This window comes from Atractosteus spatula, chromosome 8 (genome assembly GCF_055471065.1).
Source record: "Atractosteus spatula isolate fAtrSpa1 chromosome 8, fAtrSpa1.hap1, whole genome shotgun sequence".
Classification (NCBI taxonomy): domain Eukaryota; kingdom Metazoa; phylum Chordata; class Actinopteri; order Semionotiformes; family Lepisosteidae; genus Atractosteus; species Atractosteus spatula.
In genome coordinates, this window is record NC_142713.1 from 22,084,019 (window position 1) to 22,111,917 (window position 27,899).

Genomic DNA, 27,899 nt, shown 5'->3' on the forward strand with positions numbered 1-27,899 from the left:
GATGAGCAAAAACGGCTATGAAAAAAATGTCTATGTTGTTAATCAGCTTGATCTTACACTTAAAATATGAGAGAAATCTAACCTTTCAGTGAGGTAAAATTATTCAATGAAAAAAAAATCTTTATAAAAAAGTAACAAATTTTCACAAAAACACGTGTCACAATTATTGGCACCCCTTTTAGAACTTTGTGCACCCTCCCTTTGCCAAGATAACAACACTGAATCTTCTCTTATAATGCTGGATGAGGTGGGAGAACACATATAAAGGGATCTGTGACCATTCCTTCATACAAAATCTCTCCAGATCCTTGGTCCTTGCTTGTGGACTCTCCTCTTCAGCTCACCCCACAGGGTTTCAATGGGGTTTAGGGCAGGGGACTGGGATGGCCACTGCAAAAGCTTGATTCTGTGGTCAGTGAAGCACTTCTGTGTGGATTTGGAGGTATGCTTTAGATCATTGTCCTGCTGGAAGATCCAACCACGACCCAGTCTTAGCCTCCTGGCAGAGGCAGCCAGATTTTGATCTAAAATCTCCTGGTATTTGATGGAGTCCATGGTGCAATGTATCCTAACAAGATTCCCAGGGCCTTCGGAAGAAAAACAGCCCCATAACATCACAGATCCACTACCATACTTCACAGTGGGGATTAGGTTCTTTTCTGCATGACCTTGACTCTTTTTACACCAAACACACCTCTCGTGTTTGTTGCCAAAAAGCTCTATTTTTGTCTCATCTGACCATAGAACCCAGTTCCAATCAAAAGTTCCAGTGATGTTTAGCAAACTCCAGGTGTTTACGTTTGACAGCAGCAGAGGCTTTCTTCTGGCAAGCCTTCCAAATAGTTTGTTGGCATGGAGGTGGCATCTTATTGTAGCTTTGGAGACTTGGTGACCCCAGGATGCAACCAGCTCCTGCAATTGTCCAACTGTGAACCTTGGAGGAAGTTTTGCCTCTCGAACCATCCTCCTCACTGTGTGTGGGGGCAAAATACACTTGTGTCCTCTTCCAGGCAGGTTGATCACAGCTCCAGTTTGAAAATTATTGCCCTATTAGTGGAGATGGATATTTTCAGGTGTGAAGCTATTTTTGTATAGCCATTGCCTGATTTATGAAGGTCAGCAACCTTTTGTCTCATTTAATTTGTGTATTCTCTGATCTTCCCCATGTTGATGGATGACTAAGGGTGTTTGGGTTGTGTGTCACCTCATATTATATCCCAGTGAAACAGGAAGTCATGGATGACCACATAAGAGTTCCTAAAGACTCAGATGTGCTTGAAAAGGTAAAATATGAATGGCTGTCTTAGATTTTGTTCATATAAATTTCTAGGGGTGCCAATAATTGTGATACATGTTGTTGATAACAAATGTTTATTTTTCATAATATTTGTTTTTCTTTGAATAATTTTACCTCACTGAAAGGTTAGATTTCTCTCATATTTTCAGTGTAAGCTGATAAACAACAAAAGACATTTTTCATAGTCTATTTTGCTCATCTTTACCAAGGGTACCAATAATTCTGGAGGGCACTGTATAAGAAACTGGCTTTCACAACTTTGTAATCAGGAATTCACACAGTGGATAGAGGAGTGACTATATATACTTGCCACCTATGTCTTTAAATGCTGACAGAAACAAATATTTAAAGCTTTAGGTTCATTCACTGGGAGTAAAACACTTGGAACAGTTTGTAAAATCGTATAGTTGAATTTATTGTGTTTGTTACCTCTGAGGAAACAAGGGAATAAATAAATAATGAGATTCAACTACCTGTGAGGTGGACTTAAAGCAGACACATAAGATAAGAGATAAGAAGACAAGTAAATTCAATTAATCAAATAAGCAAAAGAAAAGGCAGGTGAAAAGAAATTTGCACATGCAGATATATAGGAATATGAAATAATGGAAGACAGTGAGTGAAGCATTCTTCTAAGATTGGGCACAGATAAATCTAATACAAATTTTAATTATTGATTCTGCAAATACATTTCTGTGAATGAGAATCAATCTATAAGAAAGCTTTATTTAGTATGGCTTGTTCAAAACCTTTTTTATTTAAATCAGTGAAATACATGGTTTTAATATTGTTTTGTCAATACAACATTATAGAATTTCTTTGCAGAGCCTGAACTTAATCCAGAAATAAGGAGCTGTGGTTGAAGAGCTTTTCATTTAATTCTAGAGGTTTCGGTACTTTTAACTTTTTTATACATGCTTAAATTCTCTATAAAGCTATTTCACTTTTAGTTCAGACATAATAGTCATATCTAATAACAAAATCCTGTTGTTGAAGTGGACTCCAACATACTTTAAAAACAATGGCTTCATCTACTGTAGGAATTACATCATGGAATTCTAGTTTGATCATTAAACTGGTAGCAGTCAAACAAGCATGGTGATCCAAACAGCCTTCTTTCATTTGTAATACGTCTTACATTTATAATTAAATAAAGAAAAGAAATTGTGATGGACATCCTACTTATGGGTAAGTAAAAAATAATTTGAAGCATATTTTTTCAAACCCATAACAAAAAGAGTTCTAAAGAGTAATTTATAAGCCTAAAGTCTTATATTTTGTGTACATATTCTGTACGCATGTTTACTTAAGTTTTCATTTTGCTTTTCAACAGGTGCTGTTTTGTACCACGATAATAGTTATTTTATTTGTACCTTAAAACCCAGTTTAAAAAGACTCCAAGGAAACAAACATGCATAAAATAATAAAGTCTTCAGATTTAGACTCACATGTAAATCATCTATGAAAAGACCTACGAAACAGCTCTTCATGCCAAAAATAAATCTGTAATACTGTATGTGCACAAATCATATAATTTGTGTGTAGGAGAGACTACCATCACTAGGCAGTTTGAGCATTTTAATATTTACTCTTAGATAGGTCTGAGGTAATCCACAGTGGGAAAATGATCTTTTTTTTTTGCTGCAGCTGTTTACGCAGTTTGGTTAAAAGAATACAGAGACGAAATGTATGCAAGGTATGTTTGGCATTAAACCACCAATCTGACGGAAAAGCAACCAAACCTATAGGGTGAGGCTGAGAGAACCCCCTTATGTTTTTGAAGTACCATTTTTCTATTGATCCATCTGCTCCCAATTCACTGCTTGTAAACTGCTTCATCCCTTCAAATAATGATATTATAAACCCTGATTTTAGAGTCTCCATTTCTGAAATTTAAAGTATACATAAAAAGACTTCATATTAAGGTTCCAGTTTTATTACACCTATGCCCTTAATTATATCCTAGTTCTTTGAAAAGAATAGATAGAAAAGAGCATTGTGTCTAATTGGTGCTTCTAGAAACTTCTTTAAACTGTGTTAAGAAGCAATCATTAACCATTTCAACAATCTCACACTAGTTACAAAACAGGCTCGATGTACCAAACAGCCACCTCTCACTTATAAACTGATCTTTTATTTTTAAAACCGTTAGACTTCATTGGCACCAACATTGTACTTTCAGAGTATACTGTATGATATCAGTTAACATTTTTAAAGGAACAGGCATATGGCACCCTCCAACTTCATTCTTACCTGCAATGAATTACGAACAAATAATATTATGTAGCAGAATTTTATACTATGATCATAATAGCTTTGCACAGAGAAAAGTCACATTTGTCATAAATACTTGCAACCAGAAAACAAGAGGGTTACATTTATTCACATTTAAGTATTCCTTGAAATTAAATTCAACACGCAGAGGCATGATGGCATAGTGGTTAGAATTGCTGACAGCACTGTGTGGAGTTTGTATGTTGTCTCGTTCTGCACATGGGTTTCTGCTCTGGCTTTCTCCCATATCAGCTTCTGGGGAAACTGGCCCTAATTGTGAGTGTGTGAGTGTCTGTGTGTCTGTCCTGCAATAGGCTGACATCTTATCCAGGGTGTACCTTGCCTTGTGGTTATTGCTTGCTGGGATAGGCTCCGGCTCACCTGTGACCCTGAATTGGAAGAAGAGCTTAGAAAATGGATGGATGTAAAATTCAACAGACACAAATCTATAACAATACTTCCCCAACAAAAGCTTCTGGAACTAGAGCCTTCCAAAGGTGTCCTGTTTAATAGGAGTACAAAATGGGGTACTACAATGAAAACATTCATTATTAGCGTGCATCATCATGATTAAGATCAGAGAGCTCTTCAAATATAACTGGCACATGGTCATTGACCTTCAGAAGTTGGGGACTGCCTGTAAAAGAAACCACAAAAAGCTGAATCTACCACTGTAGAAATTTACACTGTAGAAACACTGGCAAACCTGCTAGTAAATGCAAAGACAACAGTTGGGGATACACAACTGTTCCAATACACACTGGGTTACAAAAAATAATAATTCTGAGACAATCACTCATACCCACTGTAAACTACAGTGGTGATGGTTGGGGGTTATTGTGTTTTAAGGTTGTTTTGCATGGGCAGGACCTAGGGCCCTGGTCAAGACAGGTATAATCATGAAATCTTACAATTACCAGGATATTCTGGCCAGTTACCCATTTTATTTTCTGCCAAGAAGATAAGCTTTGCCAAAAATGGACATTCCAACACAGCAATGATCCAAAGCATGCTGTATAAAACATCCAATTCAACAAAATTAATGCTTTAAACTGGCTTATCTTGAGACCTCAGTCCAATTCAACATTTGTAATTGCAACCATTCTTTAACTGAAATCAAATGATCTGAACAACAATTCTCTAAGAAAGAATGTTAATACATTTCTTCCTTGATGTGCCAGAACCTCACAGCACACTACAGGAGGTGTAGTATGGATTTTTTTATGTGCATTATTACAGTTTAACATGTTTAAGAAACATTATCCATTTTGTAAAAAAAATCTCCTTAATTCTAGTTTCTATTTCATTACAGGGATGAATACATTCAGAGGCACTGTATGTGAAAATATCAAAATAAAAGTGTTGTGTTCACTGTTTTGTATTAACATCTCATTGTTGAATCAACACAAGCAAAGAATGTTTGTTTATATTTTTTCATTTAACTATTTCAAGTAAAGAACTATTTCTCTATTAAGAAATTTCAGATTCTCAAACCAGTTCAACTTCTAACTTTCCTTTCTGACATCTCACAAACTGACACAAAACACAAACTGAATGTTGTACAGCATCTAACTTTAAATTTAAAAGTAATATTTTGAAATCTTAGAAAAATGCACAAATATGGTGTTTCAGTTAAAATAAAAATGATTAATCGCACATAGAAACATTCATTTTAAACAGTAGTCTATAAGAAATTTTGAACATCTTAGATAACTTTCAAGAAATCTTTATTAGAAAATATGCCCCATTACCATTTAAGTATAACACAAAATTTATTTTTCAAAAACAAATTAAAATACTGCATTACAAAAGCGATATTTAGTTAAAACAAGTCACAATAAATCCATCCATTCTTTAACATCAGCAAAAGCACAAATAATAACATACTGATGAAATGAATTGAGGATAAAAGCAATACTTTTGAAATTAAACTAAATTTTTAATTTAGTTGTGTACAGGTTGTCTTTGAATGATTCTATTCCAAAAATAATACCTGTCAACAACAAAAATACAAATAAGAGTAGATAAGTTTAATGAAAGCCTAGTTAAAGAAAAATAAAGCAAACCAGAAAAATAATCACACCTTAACATTAAATATGAATAATGCTTATCACACATTACTTTGATACAGAATGCATAATAGTAAAACATGTGAAATGGATATTGTCCGAGTACAATTCAATGTAGAATTTCATGAAATGTCATTTTTTAAAATTCCAATATATTGTTTTCTGTGTAAGTGATGTCTCAAAAATGTTCAGCTTTTCTAAGGCAGCTTATATTGTAATTTATAGTGCAAAGGACTTAAGCTTGAACACTGCTTCAGGTACAGAGATTTTACAGTGCCATAAAAAAATAAAAAATTGAATTATAATATTTCAGCTCTTCTTGAAATCTACAAAATGTAACCTTTTCAGATTATGGACTCAGTTACAGAGCAAAGAAGTATGGCTTTAATGGAACATGATATTTTTTAATTCATCAATGTCTTATGTCAATAATGTACTTTTAATTAAGGACTGAAACCTTGTTAGTATGGATTGTACAATCTAGGTTTCTTTTTAAAATGCACTGTTCAAACCCTAAAAAAATAAAAACGCTAACTACAACTACGTTGGAATATATTGCACACCTCACATCCGAGGCTTTTCAGGTCACTACAACTCACGGTCATTTATAGTATTAATAATGTTTGTTATATACTTTATATATATTAATGAAGTTTGGTGTGTAGTTCAACAGTTCTTAACATATACCATAAAACCTGGGACACTTAACATTTTAAGTGAAAGTTTTGTCTTTTTTCTCATGTCCTTTATACACAACTTCCAACCTATGTAAGACACACATAAAAGCTGCACATTGAAATCCAAACATGCTAAGCTTCTTGCATAATTTATACATCCCAAAAAACTGCTCACAAATCTTTTTTGGCAGAAGGTGGGGAGTGCAACAAAGATCAATGTTTCTGAGATGTCGTGGGTTTATCTATGATCTGTCTTGGTCTAAGGATTTTAAATTACTGTTGAAAGAGATCTGAAATGAGGAGAATTTGCAGCACTTACATTGATGGGCCTAGGGCAATATTCTAAAATTGCTACTTCTATGCCACTGGTGCTGAGAGTTCTACAAACTGACAATACTGTCAACCTACAACAGGCTAGAATGGAACAGCATACTGTTATTTTACAGTTTTTCAGTACAGTACTATTTTTATTCATTTAATATATTACACAGCATCTATCAGATTCTGAACTGAGCTTATTCATAGATAATATACACATTATTTAGAAGAATACTTAATTACATGATTTGTCTTATGGAATTTCACAGTCAAAGTCACTTTTCAGTTTGGTTTCATAAGGCGCATAATGTCCAATTATCCTTGGTATGAAAACTGTTAATGTAATTTAATAGGAATTGTGCTCACAAGACAATGAGATCTCTCTTATCAAAAGCATACTGGAGACCCTAAAAAGGAACTATTTTTAACAATGGTACAGAAAACACAGACATTTCTTAGAGGGAAAATGTGTCTTTTGAAAACGCTATGTACAAAAAGTTATTTTCTTTTCTGTTTAAAGTGTTTCTAGATTCTACATTATGTGATATAATCTTAATAAAAATAAGAAATAAAGAAGTCACAGTAATATTGTTTTCTTACCTATATATTCTGCTGAAGAGAGCATTTTCCCCATACAATACATACAGTAATTTAACCAAGTTAAATTGGGCTTGCAGTAAGCACTCTAAAGTCGAGACAGTACCTTACTGCAATGTGCAGTTCAAAAGAACAACCATACAAAATTATACATTTGGTAGTTATTGTTATTTTCTGGCATTACAATACATATTTCTAAATACAGATATGAAATGAATGACCCAAAATAATCCAAGCTGTGGTTTCCGTTGAACCACAGTTAAATCAGAACTGTGAAGTCAGAAGAAAAAAAAAACAGCTTTCTAAAAGGAAATTGTATTACATCAACTGAAACAGCATACTTAGAGGAAGTCCAGTATGAAGTAATACAACAGCTAAACTTATAGAATGATTCAGTAAGCAGATGTAGAGTTATTTAAGAACTATTACACAGATCATCCCCCAGAACTAATTGTTTGTAATTTCCTTTTATTGTTTACACAACAATCACTCTACTAATTAGATCACACTACTGAAGAAAAATAAATTTACTAAAAATACATGAGACATATCCAGTGATCAATACAAGAATTTTAAAAACCTGGAACAAGATGTCCATTGTGAAACTGTGAAATAAAACATTACACACTTATATTCTCACAATGGGTTCTAAATAGTTTTAATAACATTGTGCTTTTTCACATACCATCTCTTTAAAATGTGTTTTCATTTCAACAGTTATGTAATTTTTGTTTCACTTGAGTCCCATTTCTCACAGTAATCAATTCTGAACATAGACCTCTTCTTAATTTAGATACAATCTTGCAAAGTAAATGGGGCCTGTTATTAATATAACATTAATTTTCTCAACTCTTAGGGCACTGATGCATGCATAAACTAGGAAAATGTAATTTTTCAAAACAAGCCCAACAATTCTGACAGTAGTATAAAAATAGTCCATCAATAAATTAGGTTAATCACCGCTTAATATACGTTCAATTTCTTCTAGTCTCTTTAGGGCAGCTGCCCGTTTCTTTTCAATCTCCTTGATTTCTTTTGTAGATTTGGTCTTAGTCCGTTTATCAGGCAGGCCATTCCCCGTCTTCTTTGACTGCTCTTTGCTCTTTGTGGGATTTTTAGCAGGGAAGGATTTCCTTGCATTCTTCTCATTCTTGGACTTCTCTGGCTGAGTTTTTTTTTCCTCCACTGCTGGACTATGGTTGCCATCTGCTGGAGCTGCAGCATTCAGAGCTGCAATTTTACTCCTGACAATGCTCAGATGCCGACGGACATACTCCTCATGAGGAGCAAGGGCAAGTGTCTCTACCAGGCACTTCTCAGCTTTCAGAAGGTCTCGCTCTTCAAAATAAACCACACAGAGGTTGTGTTTTCCTTGAACGTTGTTGGGGTCCATTTCAAGAATCTTCTCAAAGCATTCTTTGGCACCTCTGGTGTCCTTTTTCTGGTTCATAAGAATGTCTCCTTTGAGGATTAGGCCTTTAGTATGTTCTGGATAAAATCTTAATAATTCATTTAAAACAGGTAAGGCATCCAATTCTCTGCCTGTCTGTGAATACAGGAGTGCTAAATTAAAGAGTGCACTCCGGAAACTTGGCTGAAGCTTGATGGCCTTTTTCATCCATTTCTCTGCCTCTTCATTTTTATTGTCATCCATAGCAAGCATACCAAGGTTAAAGTATCCATTTGCATCATTGGGGTCTTCTTCAATGTAGATATGAAATCTTCGTTTAGCCTCTGGTCTGAGCCTGGCATCGCCTAGAAAACAAATTTAAACATTACAAGCAACTATTACCTCAGTTATCAGATGCAATAAAATCTGATGAATTAAGGATCTAAAATATATCTACCAATCGTCTGTAATGTGAATTTGCCTTAAATTCAATCATTTGTTGGTCTTTGTATTTGCACAATGACCCAGCAGAGAGAGAGATCTCCACTGAGACAACCACTGTCAGACCATTTGACTTTTTGCACTGTATTTCATATTGGACAAAATCACAGTTCCCATAGTTTACTCAGTTCAGGATCATCCTGGCAATCCACAAAAGTTGACCATTTCAAGGCAGATGCTGATTGCCTGGACATCTTCACCCCACGTGAAATATGCCATTTAATACACTAAGCATTACAATTGCTGTAGGGGGTTATTCAAAGTATATATAAAAAAACAAAACTTAAATTTGGCAATTAATTATGCGTTGAATTCTGAATTAAAATGTATTACATTTACTTGAATGCTTTACGGGTGATATCAGGAAATCCCAGTCTATAATGCCAAGATAAGCAGAGAAAATGAACCACCTGCACTCAGGAGATCAACCCAGTATGAAAGCAAACTAGTGGTAGAAGAGTCTATCTGGATGGCTTTGACGTTTATGGAATAAAACTTGTATATCATAGAGATCTAAAATGTGAAAAAATGTGGAGCTGTTGTAGAGGTTGTCTACCCTGGTTTTGTAGGACAACTCCCTTTATCTTCCTCCTTACTGAGCTCTTGGTTACTGAACATCTTAATGTGCTTAAACATGAAGTGAACTTTAATTGAAAAGCTGTTTTAAAGTAAAGTTAAATAAATGAAAATGACAATTTTGTTACTCTAATTTCAGATGCAATATAAACAAGAAGATAGGGGTATATGATAACCAAAAAAAGGTTTCATGACTGGCATTTGCAAAGAGGTAGAAAAAAAAAGAGTGAGATGTTAAAAAAGTGAGGGAAAAAGAGTTATGCTATTCTTTTTGTGTTACATGTACCCTTTTGAGAAAATAACTTTTTTTAAACTTAGCAACATATGGAACAGTATCAGTATTAACAGAGTAAACTAACAAACAGATTTTTGCATAAGAACAATTACAGAACTCCTTCACTTCTATGCCATACTGCTTTTCATACTTTAAGTGTATTTCTTCATATGACATCCCTACTTTTTTCTGGAAGGTAAACCTCAAATATGAATGCATATTTGTTCATGTTAATTTCTTTGTACCTCACCAATGCAAAATATAGTTTGCGGATAAAGCTATTGTTGTTCGCTCTAAAAATATAAAAATATATTCCTAAAACTGAACAGATGGCATTTTGCTCTTTTCATTTACATCATTTCACTGGTTGGCCATGTAAGTCAGTTAATATTAGGACTTACTTGACCAACTGGTGAAATGATTAAACTTAAGATTCACACAGAAATTATTAGAGAAAATAAATTAAACTGTCAAATCTAATAACTCTTAACATAAGAGTGAACAATGTTATTCATTCATGATACATTACTTATTTTTTTTACAATGCAATTTTATTATTGTGACTTGACTTGTCCCAACTACATGCATCCATTATTTCTGATGAAATAGATACCTTATAAATTGTGCTTTATTATTAGCTATTTAAGAAATACCTGAGGGATTAAGATACATCACTATAATTAAATTGTACTCAGACTTACACTATATTTTTTATGATGTTTTACATTACATTTTGAGTAATACCAGAAAAAAATCAACATAATTAACAATTGCAAAGTATATGAACTAAAAAAAGAGACAGTTTTAACATATAATATTTAGTTTTACATTCTTCTTCCAGGTAACTTTTTACAAGAATTTTACAACTTCAATCACACATTTGATATGGTTTTACTAAATCAAAAAAAGGAAGATTTTTAGCTCACCTTGGACTACATTCTAAAGAAAATCAATTTCTCCTACAACAATGATAAAGTGAACTGTAACTTTATGAACATATCTTGTTCATCAACCTACATATCTGAACAATCTCCAGAACAGAGGATTACCATCTCCCAAGTGACACATTCACTGAAATTAAGTCACAAAACGTACTGCTTTTTGACAGCTGCATTTTATCTCCTTATTATGTAATATTTGCTACATGATTACTTTAGCTCCGGAAACAATTTTTCAAATTGTTTTTTACTTTCAAGGAGTTGACAGTATTTATACTGGGCCAAGTTTATTTAGTTCTTATACTCTTCTTCCTACAACAGTGAATGTTGGGAATATAGTAAACTGTAATGTCTAAAATGTTTTATTTTATACTAGAGAATTTATTCTCCTAAGGTTAAGTTGATAACTCAGGTAAAATATCGTAAACCAAACAAAACAAGGTTTCCATGTGTGTTGAGACAAATGGGTTAAAGATTATATTCATATTTAGAACTAAAAATCACAGTGTGAAATTAGCATTATACCTTACTTCTCATCACAAGTGCTGTTAAGAAAATAAACTCTAAAATGCATTCAGACCCCAAGGAAATAACTAAACCACATCTGTCAAATTAGTCTAACACAGAAATAAATGATAAACTAGTCATGACTTGTATGGTTAATCAAACAGCAACCACAAGAATCCTAAGGCATTTTCAATGTGCATATTCTAGCAAAGCTGGAATTCATGAAAAATAAGTCACACTCACATGTGTTTCTGTAACAACTCACCCTCCAGTCACATGCTGATTCTACAGCAATAGAAAATCTGACTGACAAATGTAATACATATTGACAACATAATGCTGCTGCTATGATACAGAATGTGCTTAAAATAATACTGATTTATATATACTGTATATATAAAAAATAAATTAAATTTTAAATCTTGGTCATATACAGCAGATAGAAAATGTGTTAAAAAGAACATTAGGAGTTCTGATAAGATGTAAACATTAAATAAAACCTTTAAGTCAAAACAATGTAAAATATTCGAGTTATGCTCTGATCTTACTTGACTTAATATACCAATCAGGCAATTAAAAATGGAGAAGAAACAAAATGACAGAAGTTTCTATTCAAAAAATAGCCAAACAAAAAATACCATGTTGATAACTGAAATTCTCACACCCAGAGCTTTTCAAGTAGGTTAATGCATTATTTGTAGCATAAACACAATCACCACTTTAGTGTAAGTTGACTTGGTACAGGTGAATGTAAAACTTGATGAAAATCAAAAAGGAACCAATGTTCCTCATTTATGAAGGGAAAACTGCCTCATTGTCATCTTTATATTGGAGGCTACTCTAACTCCTCTCGGTTAGAATCAGCACCATTGAAGCCAAGTCCTCTTTGGAAATGAATCACAGTTTGGATGTCAGTGTTGTGTTGCTGACATACAGAACACAATTTAAATTGTTGTGTACAACAGACCAATTGATGCAGAGGTCCACGTGTTATGCTCTGGATAGGGCTCTTTGCTACAGAACTCCTTTCGTAGTGACTGTTGGTAATTTGACTGCACAGCACTTGGTTGATCAAGTCCTACAACCTCACTTTCTGGCATTTCTGTAGTCTCACTTTGACCTGACAGCATTTTAGAAGAGTAATGCACATATTATTCTGTTTTGCCATGGATGCCTCGCTCACCAGACTCGAACCCAATTCAATATTTGTAATGGGATAAGCCGGGACACGTGGCATCTAGGGCTTAGAAACCTGTGAGCGGGCTTATGTATACACAGGCCCTATGAAAGGAAGAAGATATTTTTTTCTGATAACTGTTTCTATTATAGTAATAAGTGATATATTTGATTAGATACAGAGACTATACCTCTTTACAGCAGTCAAAAGGTGCACTCAATGGCAAAAAATGTGAAACGTGAAAAAATTAATTGCAGATACAGTGATTAACGCCCAGAAAATATTTACAGAAGACAAAAGATATTAACAAAACTTAGCTGTATCTCCAGGGAACTCCCCAATAACAGCTTGAAAAGGCACGGGTCTAAGGATAAACCCAGCTGTGATCCAGCACACAGAGCACGTTAAAGTAACCAGACAAAAATTGACTCACTGTGCTAGAGTACCAGACTGAAAAACCCAAGTTTCACCCTGGTATGCTTTGATGGACAGATAAGGCTCGATTATACCAAGTGCGAGGCAGGGTTTGCAAATTATTTGATAGGTTCAAAGCCATTTCCTCCCCATGCTGAATGCAACTGAGATAAATTAAACAAGACTATTTAAAATACAGGCTCTGCCACATATTCTACTAATTTCTGCAGTAACTTGTCCTAAAGAAAAAGCAAAGTGTTGGCAAAGAAAACACCACAAAATCAAAATGAACAAAATCAAATGGTAGCAGTTGAACTGCTATCAGTAGTCTGTTTTGCATAGTTTTCCATTTCGGAAAGAGATTCATCGCATAATTACATGGTTGAAAGAGAAGATGCAAAGTATGTTTAGCAAATCTCCTCATACCAGATCAATGCAAAAAACAGTGCCAATCTACTGATTCTTAAAGTGCCGATAAAATTAACAGATTACTTACCAGACTCTTGCATTAGAAGCGCAGAATTGAAGAGTGCCAATTTGTGCTTTGGGCTTAACTCTAAAGCATTGTTGAAATTTTTCAGTGCCTCAGAAGGCTCCTTCATTTCAATGTTAACAATTGCTAAGTTGTACCAGAGGTCTGCGTTGGTTCTGTCTAGTTCTAAGGCTCGGAGATAGGCATCTCTTGCTTCTACTGGTTTATTCATTTTCAGCAAAAGCTCTCCTCTGTTGAAAAATACAAGTTTAAAAGTTTATTAATGAATGCTATATCAAGTTCAACTGAGTTTAATTTTTATCATTGGTTAAAATTATTTACATTCAATATGCTTTTAATGGCATTTAATACAGTTATCACAGAATCTGATTAGGATTTTACCCCACTTCTTGCATTCATATTTTTAAGTGGTACAAAACAAGGAAGACCATTACGATGCTTCTTTGCACACATCCAATGTCATCTGAAGGCAAGCTTCCACTTCCACACAAAAACAAACCTCAGCGTCAACTGTGCATCAGCATATCTGCCAAAAGATATGCTGCAAGATTATAGATATATGAACTTTAAAGTACTGACTACCTAGCACAGGGTAAAATGCATCTGGTGACCGCTCTTGATGACCATGATTTTCAGAAGACAAGGAAATGGGTGTCAAGGAATGCAAACGATAAAAAACAGCTTTAGACATTTACTGTATATAGGAGAGCTTGAGTATGCTCTAAAATTGGACCTTGATGTCTTCCCTTGGGGTTGAAAACATGGCCTATGGCAAACCATGGTCCTTGACAGCCACAATTAAGCACAATTAAGGATACCCCATAAGTCAATAATTTGGAAACAACTGGTGAATTTGGTTTGATCATTTAAGTATGTGATTTGTTCAATTAAATACCTAAGAGATCAAGCATCCATCTATCCATTTTATAACCGCTTTATTCAATACAGGGTTGCGGAGGAGCTGGAGCCTGTCCTGGCATGCAATGGGTTCAAAGGCGAGATACATCCTACATGGGATGCCAGTCCATCTCAAGGCACAGAGACACAAACACAGACATAGACAGACTCATATCAGGCCGTTTTCCTCAGAGCTTGCAGAGGAAACCCATGTGAACATGGAGAGATCATAGAAACTTCACACAGACAGCACGCCAGGGCACCAGAGCTGAGAGGCAGTAATGCTAACCACTGTGCCACTATGCTGCCCACCTTAGAGATAATTTAAAACAAAAAATAATTTTAAAAGGTACACACATTAGAGATTAAGAGGAATAATTATGTGGGTACAATAAGATAAAAGCAAATTAAAATGACTAGGTCTAACAAATGGGAAAAGAAATGCAAGTAAAACAAACAAAAAAACTAAACGTACAAATGTTGATGTCATTCTGTGTTTGGGTTGTAGACTGTAAGGCAGAAAAGTACGACTGCAATTCAGCCCACATTTAAAGCAAAATCCTCTTAAAAATGACAGCAAGCAAGTCAAACTTTGAGTGAAGTCTGGTTTCTTAGAATTTATAGCTGCTGTGAGAGCTGCTCTGCCTGGGTTATCTGCTGCAGTTAGACTACTGTCTGATGCTTGTGAGGGTAACGGTGATTGGGCCTCTCTGCTGTGTGAGCCAGCAAAAGACACATGGAGGCAAAATACTGCAAAATGCATACTAGATAACTCCTAAAGTTACATGGAATTGAGGGCTGAAAAAGAATAAAAGTAACAAAGAATAAGAAATAAAAATAGCAAAGTTCACATTTTTGTCTTAACATCAATGTGCTCAACATCACCCCTCCCCCACCACAAGCCACTTTTTTGACACTTTTGTATGTGTGCCTGACATTCATCTCCCGCTCCTGCTACGTGCCCATTGTGATCAGTGCTGCAATTTATAGTCAGAGGGCACTGCGCACCTGACTGTGAGGCCTCAAATCCTGTGCCTTGTTGGAGCTCCTCAGGAATTTGAGGTCATGTTTAAAGACCTTTATTGCATGAGGTTCAGGGTAAAAGTGGTGGGAAGGAGACACGTCAGCAATCTATATAAAACAATTTTTTTTTCCAAGCGTCTTAAGACCTTTTCCTTGAGGCACTGAAAAGTGCCTGCAGTATTTTTTGACCTAAAGGGTTGAAAACTGGACAGGAAGAAACTACCTGATATGATATAAGTTTTTTGCTCAATTTTTCCATTGCTATCTATCCTGAATGAAGATCCAGAAAGTTTCATATTTCCATGAAAGGGTTTCAGGATATTGAGCATGATAGGCTTGGGATATGTTCCCAATTCTATTCCCAAAAAGCACTGCACCTTATGGAGACCAGGATGGATGTATTGCCTTATCTGCTAACATTTGCTGAACTTGTTACTCTATTATTGCCTTCTGATACTGTGAAACACGACAGGCCTGTATCTGTGATTTTATATATAATCACAGTAGTTTTTCTTAAGCAATATCCACACAACACTGACCCCTGGTAAGCCCACTAAACACAAAAAAGTGCTCAGGATACACATCAACAGAAATGCTGTTGGTTAAGTACTGTATGCACTTTGATTGTTTTGTACTTCTGCTGATGTGAAGAGGAAATATACTGGAAAAAGGACACTTTCTAAACTAAAATAGTCTGGAAAATACAAAGGTAATTCCATTGCTTTTTAAAACCATTATATGTGTTTAATGTTTGTTTAGAATTGTGATACACTAAGTTTGTTTTCACCAATCCCAAAAGCTATGTAACAGTTGTAATTTCATCAAATTAGTCATGATTCCTTTTTTCTACTGTAGTGTTCATGAAGAGCAGTGTTTGTTGTCATACCTGCTGATATAAGCTTGCTTGAAGTCCGGTCTCATGCTAATTGCCTGTCGGTACAGTTGGTCTGCCTCTTCCAAGCGTGACTCATTATTCCGTATTAAATTTGCAAGGTTTATATAAACATTAAGATGGTTAGGAGCAACACGTGTTGCATATTTTTTCCCTGGAATGATCTACAAAAGCAAAAAGAAAAATAGAAACCTGCATGTAATAAGTTATTAGTTATTCACAGATGTATAATGCATAACCTTAGTATAAAGTATAAACTTCAAAATGTAGTGATGTTACACATAATTAAAGGAAACAGTAAATATTAAAATAACTACAGCCAGCTTAATACAGTAAGTTATTTTTCACTTTATTACTTTCAATTTAATAATTTTGTATTTCTAGTTGAAAGTACAGTATATTCACAAATATGACGGTTCCTTACAAATAATCCTTTACTACATTACCTTTCCACCTAAGCAGGATGAATTACAAGCACGTGCCAAATACTGAATATATTGTAAAGTATACTTTTTCAGAAAGTATTGACCAGATTTGTATTTTTCACAATTGTTATGAAGTCACATAAAAATAGTAATATGAGATGTTTGTTTCTGATCTATACAAATTACAAAGGGGAATGAAAGTTCTAGAATTTTTTTTTTAATGTCATTTCTCCTTTGCTATGACACTCTAAATGTAGGCAAGGTGCATTTCATTTCCTTGCGAGATCACTCTAAAGCTTGGAGTCCCCCTGTGGTCAGTTCAACTGCTTCTTCCTAGCTAACAGAACGTGAGCAAATCCACATTGCTAAATGAGTGAAAATTCATATATATGGTTATGACCAACATCATTCTGGTGAGCATGTTTGTCATAAAAGATGTAGGTGGATTATTTAAACTATGCTAAAAGATCTGTTTTTTCTTCTAATTCAATCCATTAGCTAGAATTATAAGAATCTCAATGTATTAATAGGTTGTCCCCATTCATTGAATATTGGACATGAAAGATTCAAATAAAACAATTAGCATTGCTTTTTCATAACTTTAAAAAGTATACCTTGAAATTGCAGTAATACTAAAACAGTAAGAAGACTAAATGTTTATTACTTTGATATCTCTTCTTTTGAAACCAGTGCTAAAATGAATGCACTTGGATTCTTTAAAAAACCTCCTTTGTTTCAAAATAAAAGCAGAAATTGCCACATTAAAAACCTGTTACCAATTTTCTGAAAAAGTTAAAAATATGTCTATCATCATCACTTGACAGTAGTCACAGTTAAAAGCTGTTTAGATTATCCATGGGATATTAACCTGCTAATGCTTAAGGCAAAATATGAATGATAAGCAGCGCAAAGGGGGAAAAAAAGCCTTCTGAAGCTCTTCCAGCTGCTGAAGCTTAAGCCAAAAAAGGTGTTCCTCTATCAGTGTTTCAAGTCAGGTTTGTTGAATGGATCATTTTAAACAGCTTTAACCACTTTTAGTGGCATAAGTCTAGAAAGGACTTAGAAGTTATATTTTACAGAATATCTGCCTTTTTAAATGTTTCTTTGGGTCTCATAAATAAAATTAAATGAGGCCATTTTGTTTGTTAATGCAAATTATTTCATAATCATGGACTAAAAACAGATTTCATACACATATAACCATGTCCTTTGCTATGTAGTATGTAATGGTGTTAGTTATCTCGTTCCCTCTGCGTGAATCTTTTGCATATTGAACACCATCTGTAAAATGGAATAAGAGCATCAAGATCTGACCTCCTTTTGAGAAAGACTGATGAATTTGTTCAGAATTGGGACTGCAGTGGTGTGATATTCCATATATCGAGTTATTCTGGATTGCAAGTTTGGATTACACCATGGGTAAAGACAAACACAGATAAAGGTGTTGGTCTCAGTTGTTGGGCCACTAAGGCATCCCATTTTCAGGTCTTGGAAAATGTAGTCTAATTTGCCAAAAGAAGGGAAGTTGATTTTTTTTTCCCATTTAATTTCAGTTCTAACTTATGTAGAACTGTTTCAGTGAAAACATGGTAAATTCAAAAGTCAGATTTTTGCATTAAAACAAATTAAAATTAATTCAATTAATTTAACTTCATTACCTACAAAAAACAATGTATTTGTCAAGAAATTAAAGAAATATTTCAATGCTGTATTTTAAAACTTCAAAATATTATTTTGTTAACACAAAATGTACTGTATGTTCTGCATTTCCTAGAATACCTGTTCTGTACATCTTTAGAACATACCTGTGGCATCAAAGATTTTGCAATCAAGTAGGCATCTTCAGCTTCTTTGGATTTGTTTAAATTTTTGTATGTCCTTCCTACATTCATGTGGGCACCAATGTCATCTGAAAATCAAAATATAGTATGCAAATTCATTAGACCTGTTTTCATTAATTGGGATTTGAACATAACTTGGAAAACAGAAACTGACAAAATGTTGACACTGACGAAAACAGAAAAAAAAAGGAATAATCAACTGATATATCCATATCTGTAATGCTTAGGTTAAGTATGGGCAGCTCTGGCATAAAATAACATCACTTTATTAACCCTTTACAATTTCTTGCATTAGGAATTTGTCTTTCCGCATACCCCAGCTTGCTCTCCATGAGACACACAGACACACAGATGGGGAGAGAGCCTGGGGTCAGAGCGCAGGGTCTGCCATTGTACAGGGCCCCTGGAGCAGTTGGGGTTAAGGGCCTTTCTCAGGGGCCCAACGGAGTAGGATTCCTTTGCTGGCTGTGGGATTTGAACCGGCAACCTTCCAGCCACAGGCGCAGATCCTTAATCTCTTTTGATTTCATGATTCTGTCTTTGCAGAGGTTCTTGAGAAAAAGAAAAACCGCTGGAAAGATCATGTGGTGTTATTGCATTGTGCAATTGGCTTGTGGGGGGACTTTGTCAAAGTAACTATTATTAAAAAAGACAAACAGCAAAGAAACAAAATTTAGCATATATGATGTAAATGGGCAATTTAATATGTATTGTCTAAAACTGAGATTCATGACACAGGGACATAGAAATTAACCCATTTAAGCCATTGATCATTAGTACGTTTATTGCAGCAAAAGCCATTTCACCTTAAACAGCCTGTCTACAGAATGCTCATGATTTTAATAATGACCATCATATTTTGGTTAATCATTTTCTCATATCATAGGATTCATTATTCAACACAACATTTGAACCTGTGATGCAGGCTTTCTTTGCACCTAGGTCATGTTTCAAATCAACCATTTTACTCCGTTTCCTGATTTGCAAAACCTAAGTATAAATCAACCATTTTACTCCGTTTCCTGATTTGCAAAACCTAAGTACTTCAATACCTTAATTTCTTAAATAAGCAACTTATACAAAGTCACTTCAAATATATACACTGGGGTATTTTAAATATGAATAAAACTAAAAGCAAATACAAAGCAGGTGGTGAACATGCAGTGATTGAGGTCTGTTAACTTCTTCAGCACTCTCAGACATGAGAAGATCACTTATTTCAAACATTATAATTTCATTGAGTTTAAAATTTAGAACTCCTCACATTTTCAACCATAGATTAAACTAAGACTACCATTACAGTGCAATAAAATAATAATAAAGCATGATTGAACTCTGATATCTGGAGGGAAGATAAACAGTTCACATCAATATTTGTGAGCTAATAGTATGATAACACTGCAAAACCCTGGGAAAGTAATTTTAATTTCTAGAATGTTAAGTGAGCCTTGAGGCAATGAACTACAAAAGGACTACTGTTGCTTGTTGCTTCTTTGATAGGGGCAGGAAAAATGTTTTTTTACAGGATGGGACACCAAGTTACCTAGCCCTGACACCAGTTAAAAAATTTAGAATAAATGCCTTTTGTACTTGCATAAATATTAAGTCAACTTACAATGAACAACTTTAACATTTTATCACAGTTTGTAAAAAAAAAAGTTACGTAGGAGACCTTTGAAGGAATTTTTGAGAAACTTTCTTGAAATGAAATATATACTTTATACCTGAATGCAAAACCAGAATTAACTTTCATTGAAAAAAAAATGAAACAGAATTAAATGATATTTTAGTAGTTTTACTGTTTCCACATTGGTAATACCAAACAAATTTACTATATTCAAAATTGTTATATTATGTCAAATTTAATATACAGTATATTTATTCTTATTGGTCACTCACAACACTGCCTCACATTCATATAAGATGCCAGTGTGACTAAAATAATTTTAAAATAGTATCTAAATGATAGCACTGAAAAATATCCTATATATGTCAACACGTATTCAGGGCATGATACTGGATAAAAGCATCACATTAATTTGCATTCAATGTCAGCCAATGTACTACTTGCTAGAACAAATTGTACTTTGAACATCATTGTCAAAGGTACTGTCATTGTTACAGAATATTTTTGGCAACTTATTTCACAACTATTCTTAGAAAAAAAATAACTTACAGCTACAAATTGAAACTAATCCAGTTGTTGAAAATCAACATAGCCAAAAACAGGTTTGCTGCCAAGATAATAATAAAAAACTTTAGTTTATATAGCACCTTAAAAGGTGGCTTCTCAAAGCGCATTACAGAATGACAACAACAATAAATAAAAAGAATACACAAGATAAAACACAATTACAATATACAGAGGAGACCGTGGATGGTGGTACTAAGAGAAGCAGAGGGGTGAAGAATGGAACACTTAAGTAAAGACTTCTAAAGAAGGAGGTTTTGAGTCTGGATTTGAAGGAGTTTAGAGAAGGTGACTCTCTGATATCCTTGGGGAGAGAGTTCCAGAGCTTGGGGGCATAACAGGAGAATGCCCTGTCACCCATATAATGTTGACGGGCATAGGGGACAGTTAGGAGACCAGAATTAGAAGTGCAAAGGTTATGAGGTGGGGAGTAGGGCAATAATAGTTCAGACAGGTACTGAGGTGCCAAGCCATGCAGAGCCTTATAGGTGAGCATGAGGATTTTAAAGTCTACACGGAATTTGACCAGAAGCCAGTGCAAGGACTCCAGGATAGGAGTAATGCGATCATTAGATCACATTGGCAGTATTATCAAGAGGGTTCACACTCGGCAACTAATTTTTTAAATGGAGTTAAATTTCAATTGAGTGCAGTTTTTGTGGTTACACCCTTGTTATGCAGGACTCTGAGTAATGTAGCATGATGTTCTTCATTAAAAACCAAAGGCATGAAAGCCAGGAGGTAGCTTCTTGCCTTGCAATCAAAACTGCATATACTGCTCTTTCCTGCAAGGATCACTAGGATCTCCAATGCACAGTCCTGGTCAGTAAAGGATTTTATTATGGGTTGCCTCAGGAACTCTTTGAAAACTCTGATGTTAAAGTACCATGTCTGCACCACTCTGAGGATCATCCAACCTTGCCCTGAGCAGAAGATTGCAGCTGCTCTGTCACTTGCCAACAAAAATTTTACTCATGATGCCCAGTGCCAGAATTGCAACAGTGTCAGAGAGTTGTAGAAGGAAATATACTTTCTTTAATCGCATCTGGATAGAAGCTGCCCATCTAACTTGCGTACTGTTGAGTATTAATGACCTGCTGAAGAGCACAGATGGAGATCCACTTATTGTTTAATAAAAATGACCAAAATGATTATCCTTCCTGGCCACCAAGAGTCCCACTGAAGTCATACAGTAAGTGCACACAAGATCTGTGCTGGTTCTGATGCATGCAAGAACAGGACTCAAACAGTCTTTTAACTCTTCTTTTATACTGATTAGAGAGCTCACCCTTCATGTAGCCAGAAGGCACAATGGAGTTTTACTGCTGTTGTTCTTATACTGCCCTCTTTGCAGAGTGCAGAAAATGCTTCACTGTAGTGTGAAACCCCTTTACCACTTTGGTGCTAAAAGGTTCCTCTACCGTGCCAAGCTGAAGATCACCACAGTAGCCAATCCAGTCTTTTCAATACAGCATATGAAAGTGTCATGGAGCTTAAGAAATGTGATACAGTACCTATAGGTAGCAAACAAAAGAATGGAATAACCAATATAAAGTCAATTAACAGAGATTGGACCACCTAATGAGATGAGAATGGCCTGAATGCGACATGGCATTATTGTCTACCAGTGTCTAGATTTCTGCAGGAAGACTGTGGCACCGCTCTTTGAGAAACTTAATGAAATCATGTCTAGTTGATGGATGTAGAAAACACCGTCTCGGGCACTATTGCAGAATATTTCATAACGGCTTGATTAGCTTCAGATGTGGTGACTAAGGAGCACATGACATATGCATAAGTGTCACACATCAGTGTCATGTTCATTACATCTTTAGATGACCAAATGTGCTTTTTGGATAGGGTTGCTGTTATCCTGGAGGATACCCCTTTCGTCAGGTGACACATGAGGTGAAGATGATCACTTAGTACCATTAAAATACAATTAGCACTGAACTATTCTTTTGGTTTGGGTGCTTAGAAATTTTCCCTACAATGGTATGGAAACTTTAGAGCTCTTCACTGCTAGAACTAAGGGCTTTCGAGTTCTTTAGGTTGGTGCCACATATGCACTTGTCTGTTTATCTAAAACAGGAGTTGGCAAATTTTAAGAAGGGGCGTGCCAAAAGTTAGGTCACACAGATAGGTTAGGTTTACAGATTTTTAATGTCAACGATAGCCCTACTTACATTCTGATTTTTAAAAAGTGTGTTGAAATATAATATCTAAACGTAATACTTTAATATATAAGTCTTGCCATTCAGTGTGATCCTTGCCTTGGCTTTCGTTTGCTGACACTTTAAGCAGCACATAAGACTCTGAATGTTCAGTTTTTAACTGGTTAAAGGAGGGACAAAGAACTGACTTAACTGACTGTGAAAATGTATTTTCACAGTGGTATGGTCATAGAAAATCCTGAAAAAAATTCCTTAAACATCAGTGGTTTGAAATCTATTTAAATGACTATTTCTTTATGAAGAAAATAATCAAGTGAAAGTTGTAAAAACATTCACAAATCAACCTCAACATAATGTAAGAGGATGTAGAAAACACCGTCTCGTCTTCACCAACTTCCACCCGTCCCTCAAATATACGGTTAACATATCTTCCACTACTCTTCCGTTTCTAGACATCCGTTTCTAGACATCAACTTCTCTATCAACTACCCCCGACTGTCCACTTCAGTTTATTACAAACCCACGGATTCACACAGCTACCTCCTGTACAGCTCATTTCACCCCAACCACACTAAAAACTCTCTTCCTTTTTCACAGTTCCTTAGGTTACGACGATTATGCAGCGACGACATCGACTTCGAGAACCAAGCCCTCGAAATGTACTCATTTCATCAACAGAGGATACCCCAGCAGTGTGATTGACAGGGCCCTTGCCCGAGCCAAAAACAGCCCCCGGACCATCAACCCGATCAGGAACTCCCGCCGTAACAACCGCATTCCTTTGGTGCTTCCTTACCACCCTAACACACTTCCTATCCCCAGGACCATTAACCACAACTTTTCCATCCTACAGGATGATCCCTCCATTGGGGCCCTCTTTTCTGATCGCCCTATCATCTCATATCGCCGACCACCTAATCTGCGTAACCTCCTTGTTCACAGCTCCCTTGACCGCCCTCAACAACCATCCACACCTGGCACTTTCCCTTGCAACAGAACTCGCTGTATCACCTGCAAGTACACAGCCACCACCACACTCATTCAAGGCCCCTCAGGACAATTCCGGATCACCCAGACAGCATCTTGTACCTCCAGCAACCTTGTTTACTGTACCTCTTGCAGTAAATGCCCAGCCATCTACATTGGAGAAACAGGAAGGAGACTTGGAGACCGCTTCAAAGAACACGTCAGGGCTGTGAAGATTAAAGATCTCTCCAAGCCTATTGTTTCTCATTTCACCTCTGATGGCCACAACCACTCTAATCTCTCCGTCTGTGTTCTCAAAGACGGTTTTCCGAACTCATACATCAGAAAGACCACCGAAACTAAAATTATTCTGCAGCTAGGATCACACATTCTCCCTTCCCTTAACGACAGACTACTGTTCTTTTAAATTTTCTCCATTCATTGGAAGTTTCATTTCACACCTCTTTGCACCCATTCTGACTTCACACCTCTTGATTGGCCTCTCTTTCTGTCCCCTGCTCCCACCTCTCACTCCTCCTCCCTCCCAGCCTTTGTTCTCCCGCTACTTTACCTTTGCCTACTACCCTGTCTCTCTCACACCTGAAGAAGGCTCCACGGCCGAAACGTTGTGTTCTCTTTCTTCTTTTTTTCAGCATGGAATAAACCTATTACTTGTTCCTTTGCAGCCTACGCATGCTGACGCAGCTACCCACCTGAACTATAATGTAAGAGGTGTGACATCTTTAGGTGGTTTCCTTAAGATACTATTGAAGTTCCGCAAATTGAAAACTGAAGCCAAATTTACAGTGGTGCATTTCAAAATTTTCAACACCCATCCACTGAAACAGCAAAAAATCCATACCGCTGGTATCAGAGCTGTGTGGTTTAATTAGAAAAGAAAATATTGTGACGAAACTCAGAAATCTGAATTTTAAATAAAAAATTCAACCCATTTCGTATCGGGCATTTCTAAGTAGTTCTGACATTTTTCTCACAAAAAGATTTTGATTGCATCAAGACAATCCATAAAGCATACTAAAACCTTAACACTTTTACAATGTTTGACTTTGTTTACTTAATATATTCATGGCTTATTTGACTTTTATTGTATGTGCCACTTTCCTTAAACACGATTAAGGATGATTTATCTTACTAGATCACATTTCTTCACAACTTGGCGGTTCATTGCCTGTGCTCATTAGACCATTGCATTGCCAGGTCTGATGTGTGGTTTGTGCAATGAAAACTTAACTACAGTTTTGCAGTGTCGGCAGATTGTTTTGATTAAACTGGCTGCTAATGCCCAGTGTTGAAATTTGCAGTCAGCTGATATGCAGTTGCTCACTTGTTCTGCCTTGCACTTTGAATTAATGCATGGATCCTGGAGTATGCCCTTTCAAACTCACTTGCAACGATAGCCATAATTACAGGCAACCACGTCTGTCCAAAAATTTTATACATGACTCTAAGCAAGAAGGGCTTTTATTTACCTAATGATGCCATATCTGCAACCATATAATAACAACAACACTTGTTTACACTTATGTAACGCTTTTCTGGACACTCCACTCAAAGAGCCAATGTGGAGCCCCCACCTGGATAATGCGACGGCAGCCACAGTGCACCAGAATGCTCACCACACATCAACTAACAGTGGGGAGGAGAATAAAGCCAGTTCAGAGATGGGGATTATTAGGAGGCCATGAGTGGTAAAGGCCAATTGAAAATTTGGCCAGGATGACAGGGTAACACCCCTACTCTTTTAGAGAAACACCCTGGGATTTTTAATGACCACAGAGAGTCAGGACCTCGGTTTTGCGTCTCATCCAAAGGACAGCACCTTTTTACAGTTAAGTGCCCAATAAGGACCCACAAGACCACAGGTTGAGCGCCGCCTGCTGGCCCCCTTCCAGCAGCAACCTTAGTTTTTCCCAGGAGGTCTCCTATACAGGTACTGACCAGGCTCACACCTGCTTAGCTTCAATGGGTTGCCAATTGTGAGTTGCAGGGTGATATGGCAATGTTGGCAAATCTATGTTGAAGCCTTTTCTTTCAATTTACTTAGTGCCCCTTATAATCCAAGTGCTTCTCTTCCTGTTACAGTGCCCACTGATACTGTATATTCTACTTTACATTACCACACTGTCACAGCAGCTCCAGCAGAATGAAATGTATTATGGGTGTGTGGTTTACATCTTGGTTTGTCTGCATTTCATAAGAAGGATCATAACAGACTTTCACACTGCTGTTTTACTCAACTACTCACATCAAAATGTTAAAATGCATTCTTACTTCGTGTTTATGAAAAGTGCAGCTTACTGATATATTAATGCACGGTGATATGAAGATTTATAGCTCTTTTCCATCTTCTCAGGTTATCAGTTTCACATTAACTGTATAATATGCTTATTTTATACAAAACATTAACACGTTGTGTTAGAAATACCAAATTAGGGGGGCTTGGGCTGTCCTTTACCATACTGTTTAAAATATCTTTAAATGAAAATTATTGTTATTTTATCCTGGAACACACACGCCTTGAATTCACCTTTCACAACAGGTTGATGTTTAGATTCAATTCCAAATGAGAATACTCAAAAACACTTTACATGACAACATCCATCTCAAGCCTACTGATGTTCACAGATTTAAGACAAATACTGTAAAGTGTTTGTTCATTCTGGCTTCATAAATTAAACAATAGTGGCTCTTGTAGGCGTTAACAGTAAATAATGTAACATTTTTAGCAGCAGTATCGAAGGTAATTTCCATCATGTGATCAAAAAATTATATGGATTAAGTTGTGCTTATCATGAGAATACAAATCTAAAATGGTTAAATGAGTTTTTAGACTACATAAGGCTTAAACTCTTAAAGGCTTAAAGAATTTGCTGATTATGCACTACACTTTTTTCATTTGATTTTTAGCCCAGTGCTAGACACCACTTCAAGTTCATTTATGCCCCTTTCCTCTGTCCTTAAATGCTTCAAGACCTCTGCTCAAGATTGCAAATGTATGTGACGATGGGAGATGGAGCAATAATGCTGTAAAAGACTTTATATTACCTCCACAGATAACCACTCTTTAAATCTGATTATGACTCAGTTTTTTACTTATTTCATTTGATTTCAGAAATCTTGACATTTGAACATTTTACTTTAAAGAGGTCTTTTACAGGGGGTATAAAAGTTTAGAAAATAACGTTTAAAGCAATCGGGGACTATTACACTATCCTTGCTTCTACATACATAAAATGATGAATAGATTGCTCCTGAATGGATTATTTGACTAGAAACTATAACTGCAGTAGGAAACTAGAATAAAGTGTACTGAGCATGAAAAGCATTTTATTAACCTACCTATTCATGTGGTTTAGAAATACATAAGGCAGATGGCTTTTGGTTATTGATTAAACATATTTGGCGTAATTTCTATTATTTGATGCAGTACGCCTGCTACAAAAAAAAATGTTGCTAACTTTAGAAATCTATTCCAGGTAGGAGTGCATTTCCTTTAATGTTCTAGGTTATTCCATACACCTAGAAAGCCACCTCTATAACAACTTCTCTTCTATTAGATATTTCTGTTCAGTAACAATTGCAGGTTTTACTTATCTGAATACTAAGGTCACCTCTACTTTGTTGCACTCTTAAATGGAATATGTTCAGGTTCCTAAATAAAATTAGTTTTTACTACAGGACTTCCACTATAAAATGTATTAATGCAGAATAATTTTCTTTATTCTTATAAGGGCTCTAAGGCATTGATCTTCTCAAATGAACAAGAGGTTCTCACATTCCTGTGTAAGTATCAGTATAAAAGGAAGGTTACTCCCTCCCAGGTTTTTCTGTTTTGTACGTCTCAGCCTCCGCTCACCCCTTATTAGCTATAGGGTGCCATGCAACACTGATTTATTCTTCCATCCACCGGTTGAACAAACTGTCATCACAAGGGGTTTAGTCTATTTTCTAGGACACTCTTCTCTCA

General features: G+C 35.7%; 1 protein-coding gene across 5 annotated transcripts in view; it reads right to left on the minus strand.

Annotated features, from left to right (window-relative positions):
• Positions 1-5,284: 5,284 nt before the first annotated feature.
• Positions 5,285-27,899, minus strand: part of tmtc3 (transmembrane O-mannosyltransferase targeting cadherins 3) — a 58,201-nt gene continuing 35,586 nt past the window's right edge. For all 5 annotated transcript variants that reach the window (XM_088923992.1, XM_088923995.1, XM_088923993.1 and 2 more), the window contains exons 11-14: positions 18,545-18,648; positions 16,309-16,478; positions 13,506-13,732; positions 5,285-8,987 (exon numbers count right to left, since the gene is read on the minus strand). In XM_088923992.1, the coding sequence (XP_088780118.1) occupies positions 8,185-8,987; positions 13,506-13,732; positions 16,309-16,478; positions 18,545-18,648 (1,304 nt within the window). In that variant the 3' untranslated portion in view covers positions 5,285-8,184. The remainder of the gene's footprint in view (positions 8,988-13,505; positions 13,733-16,308; positions 16,479-18,544; positions 18,649-27,899) is intronic.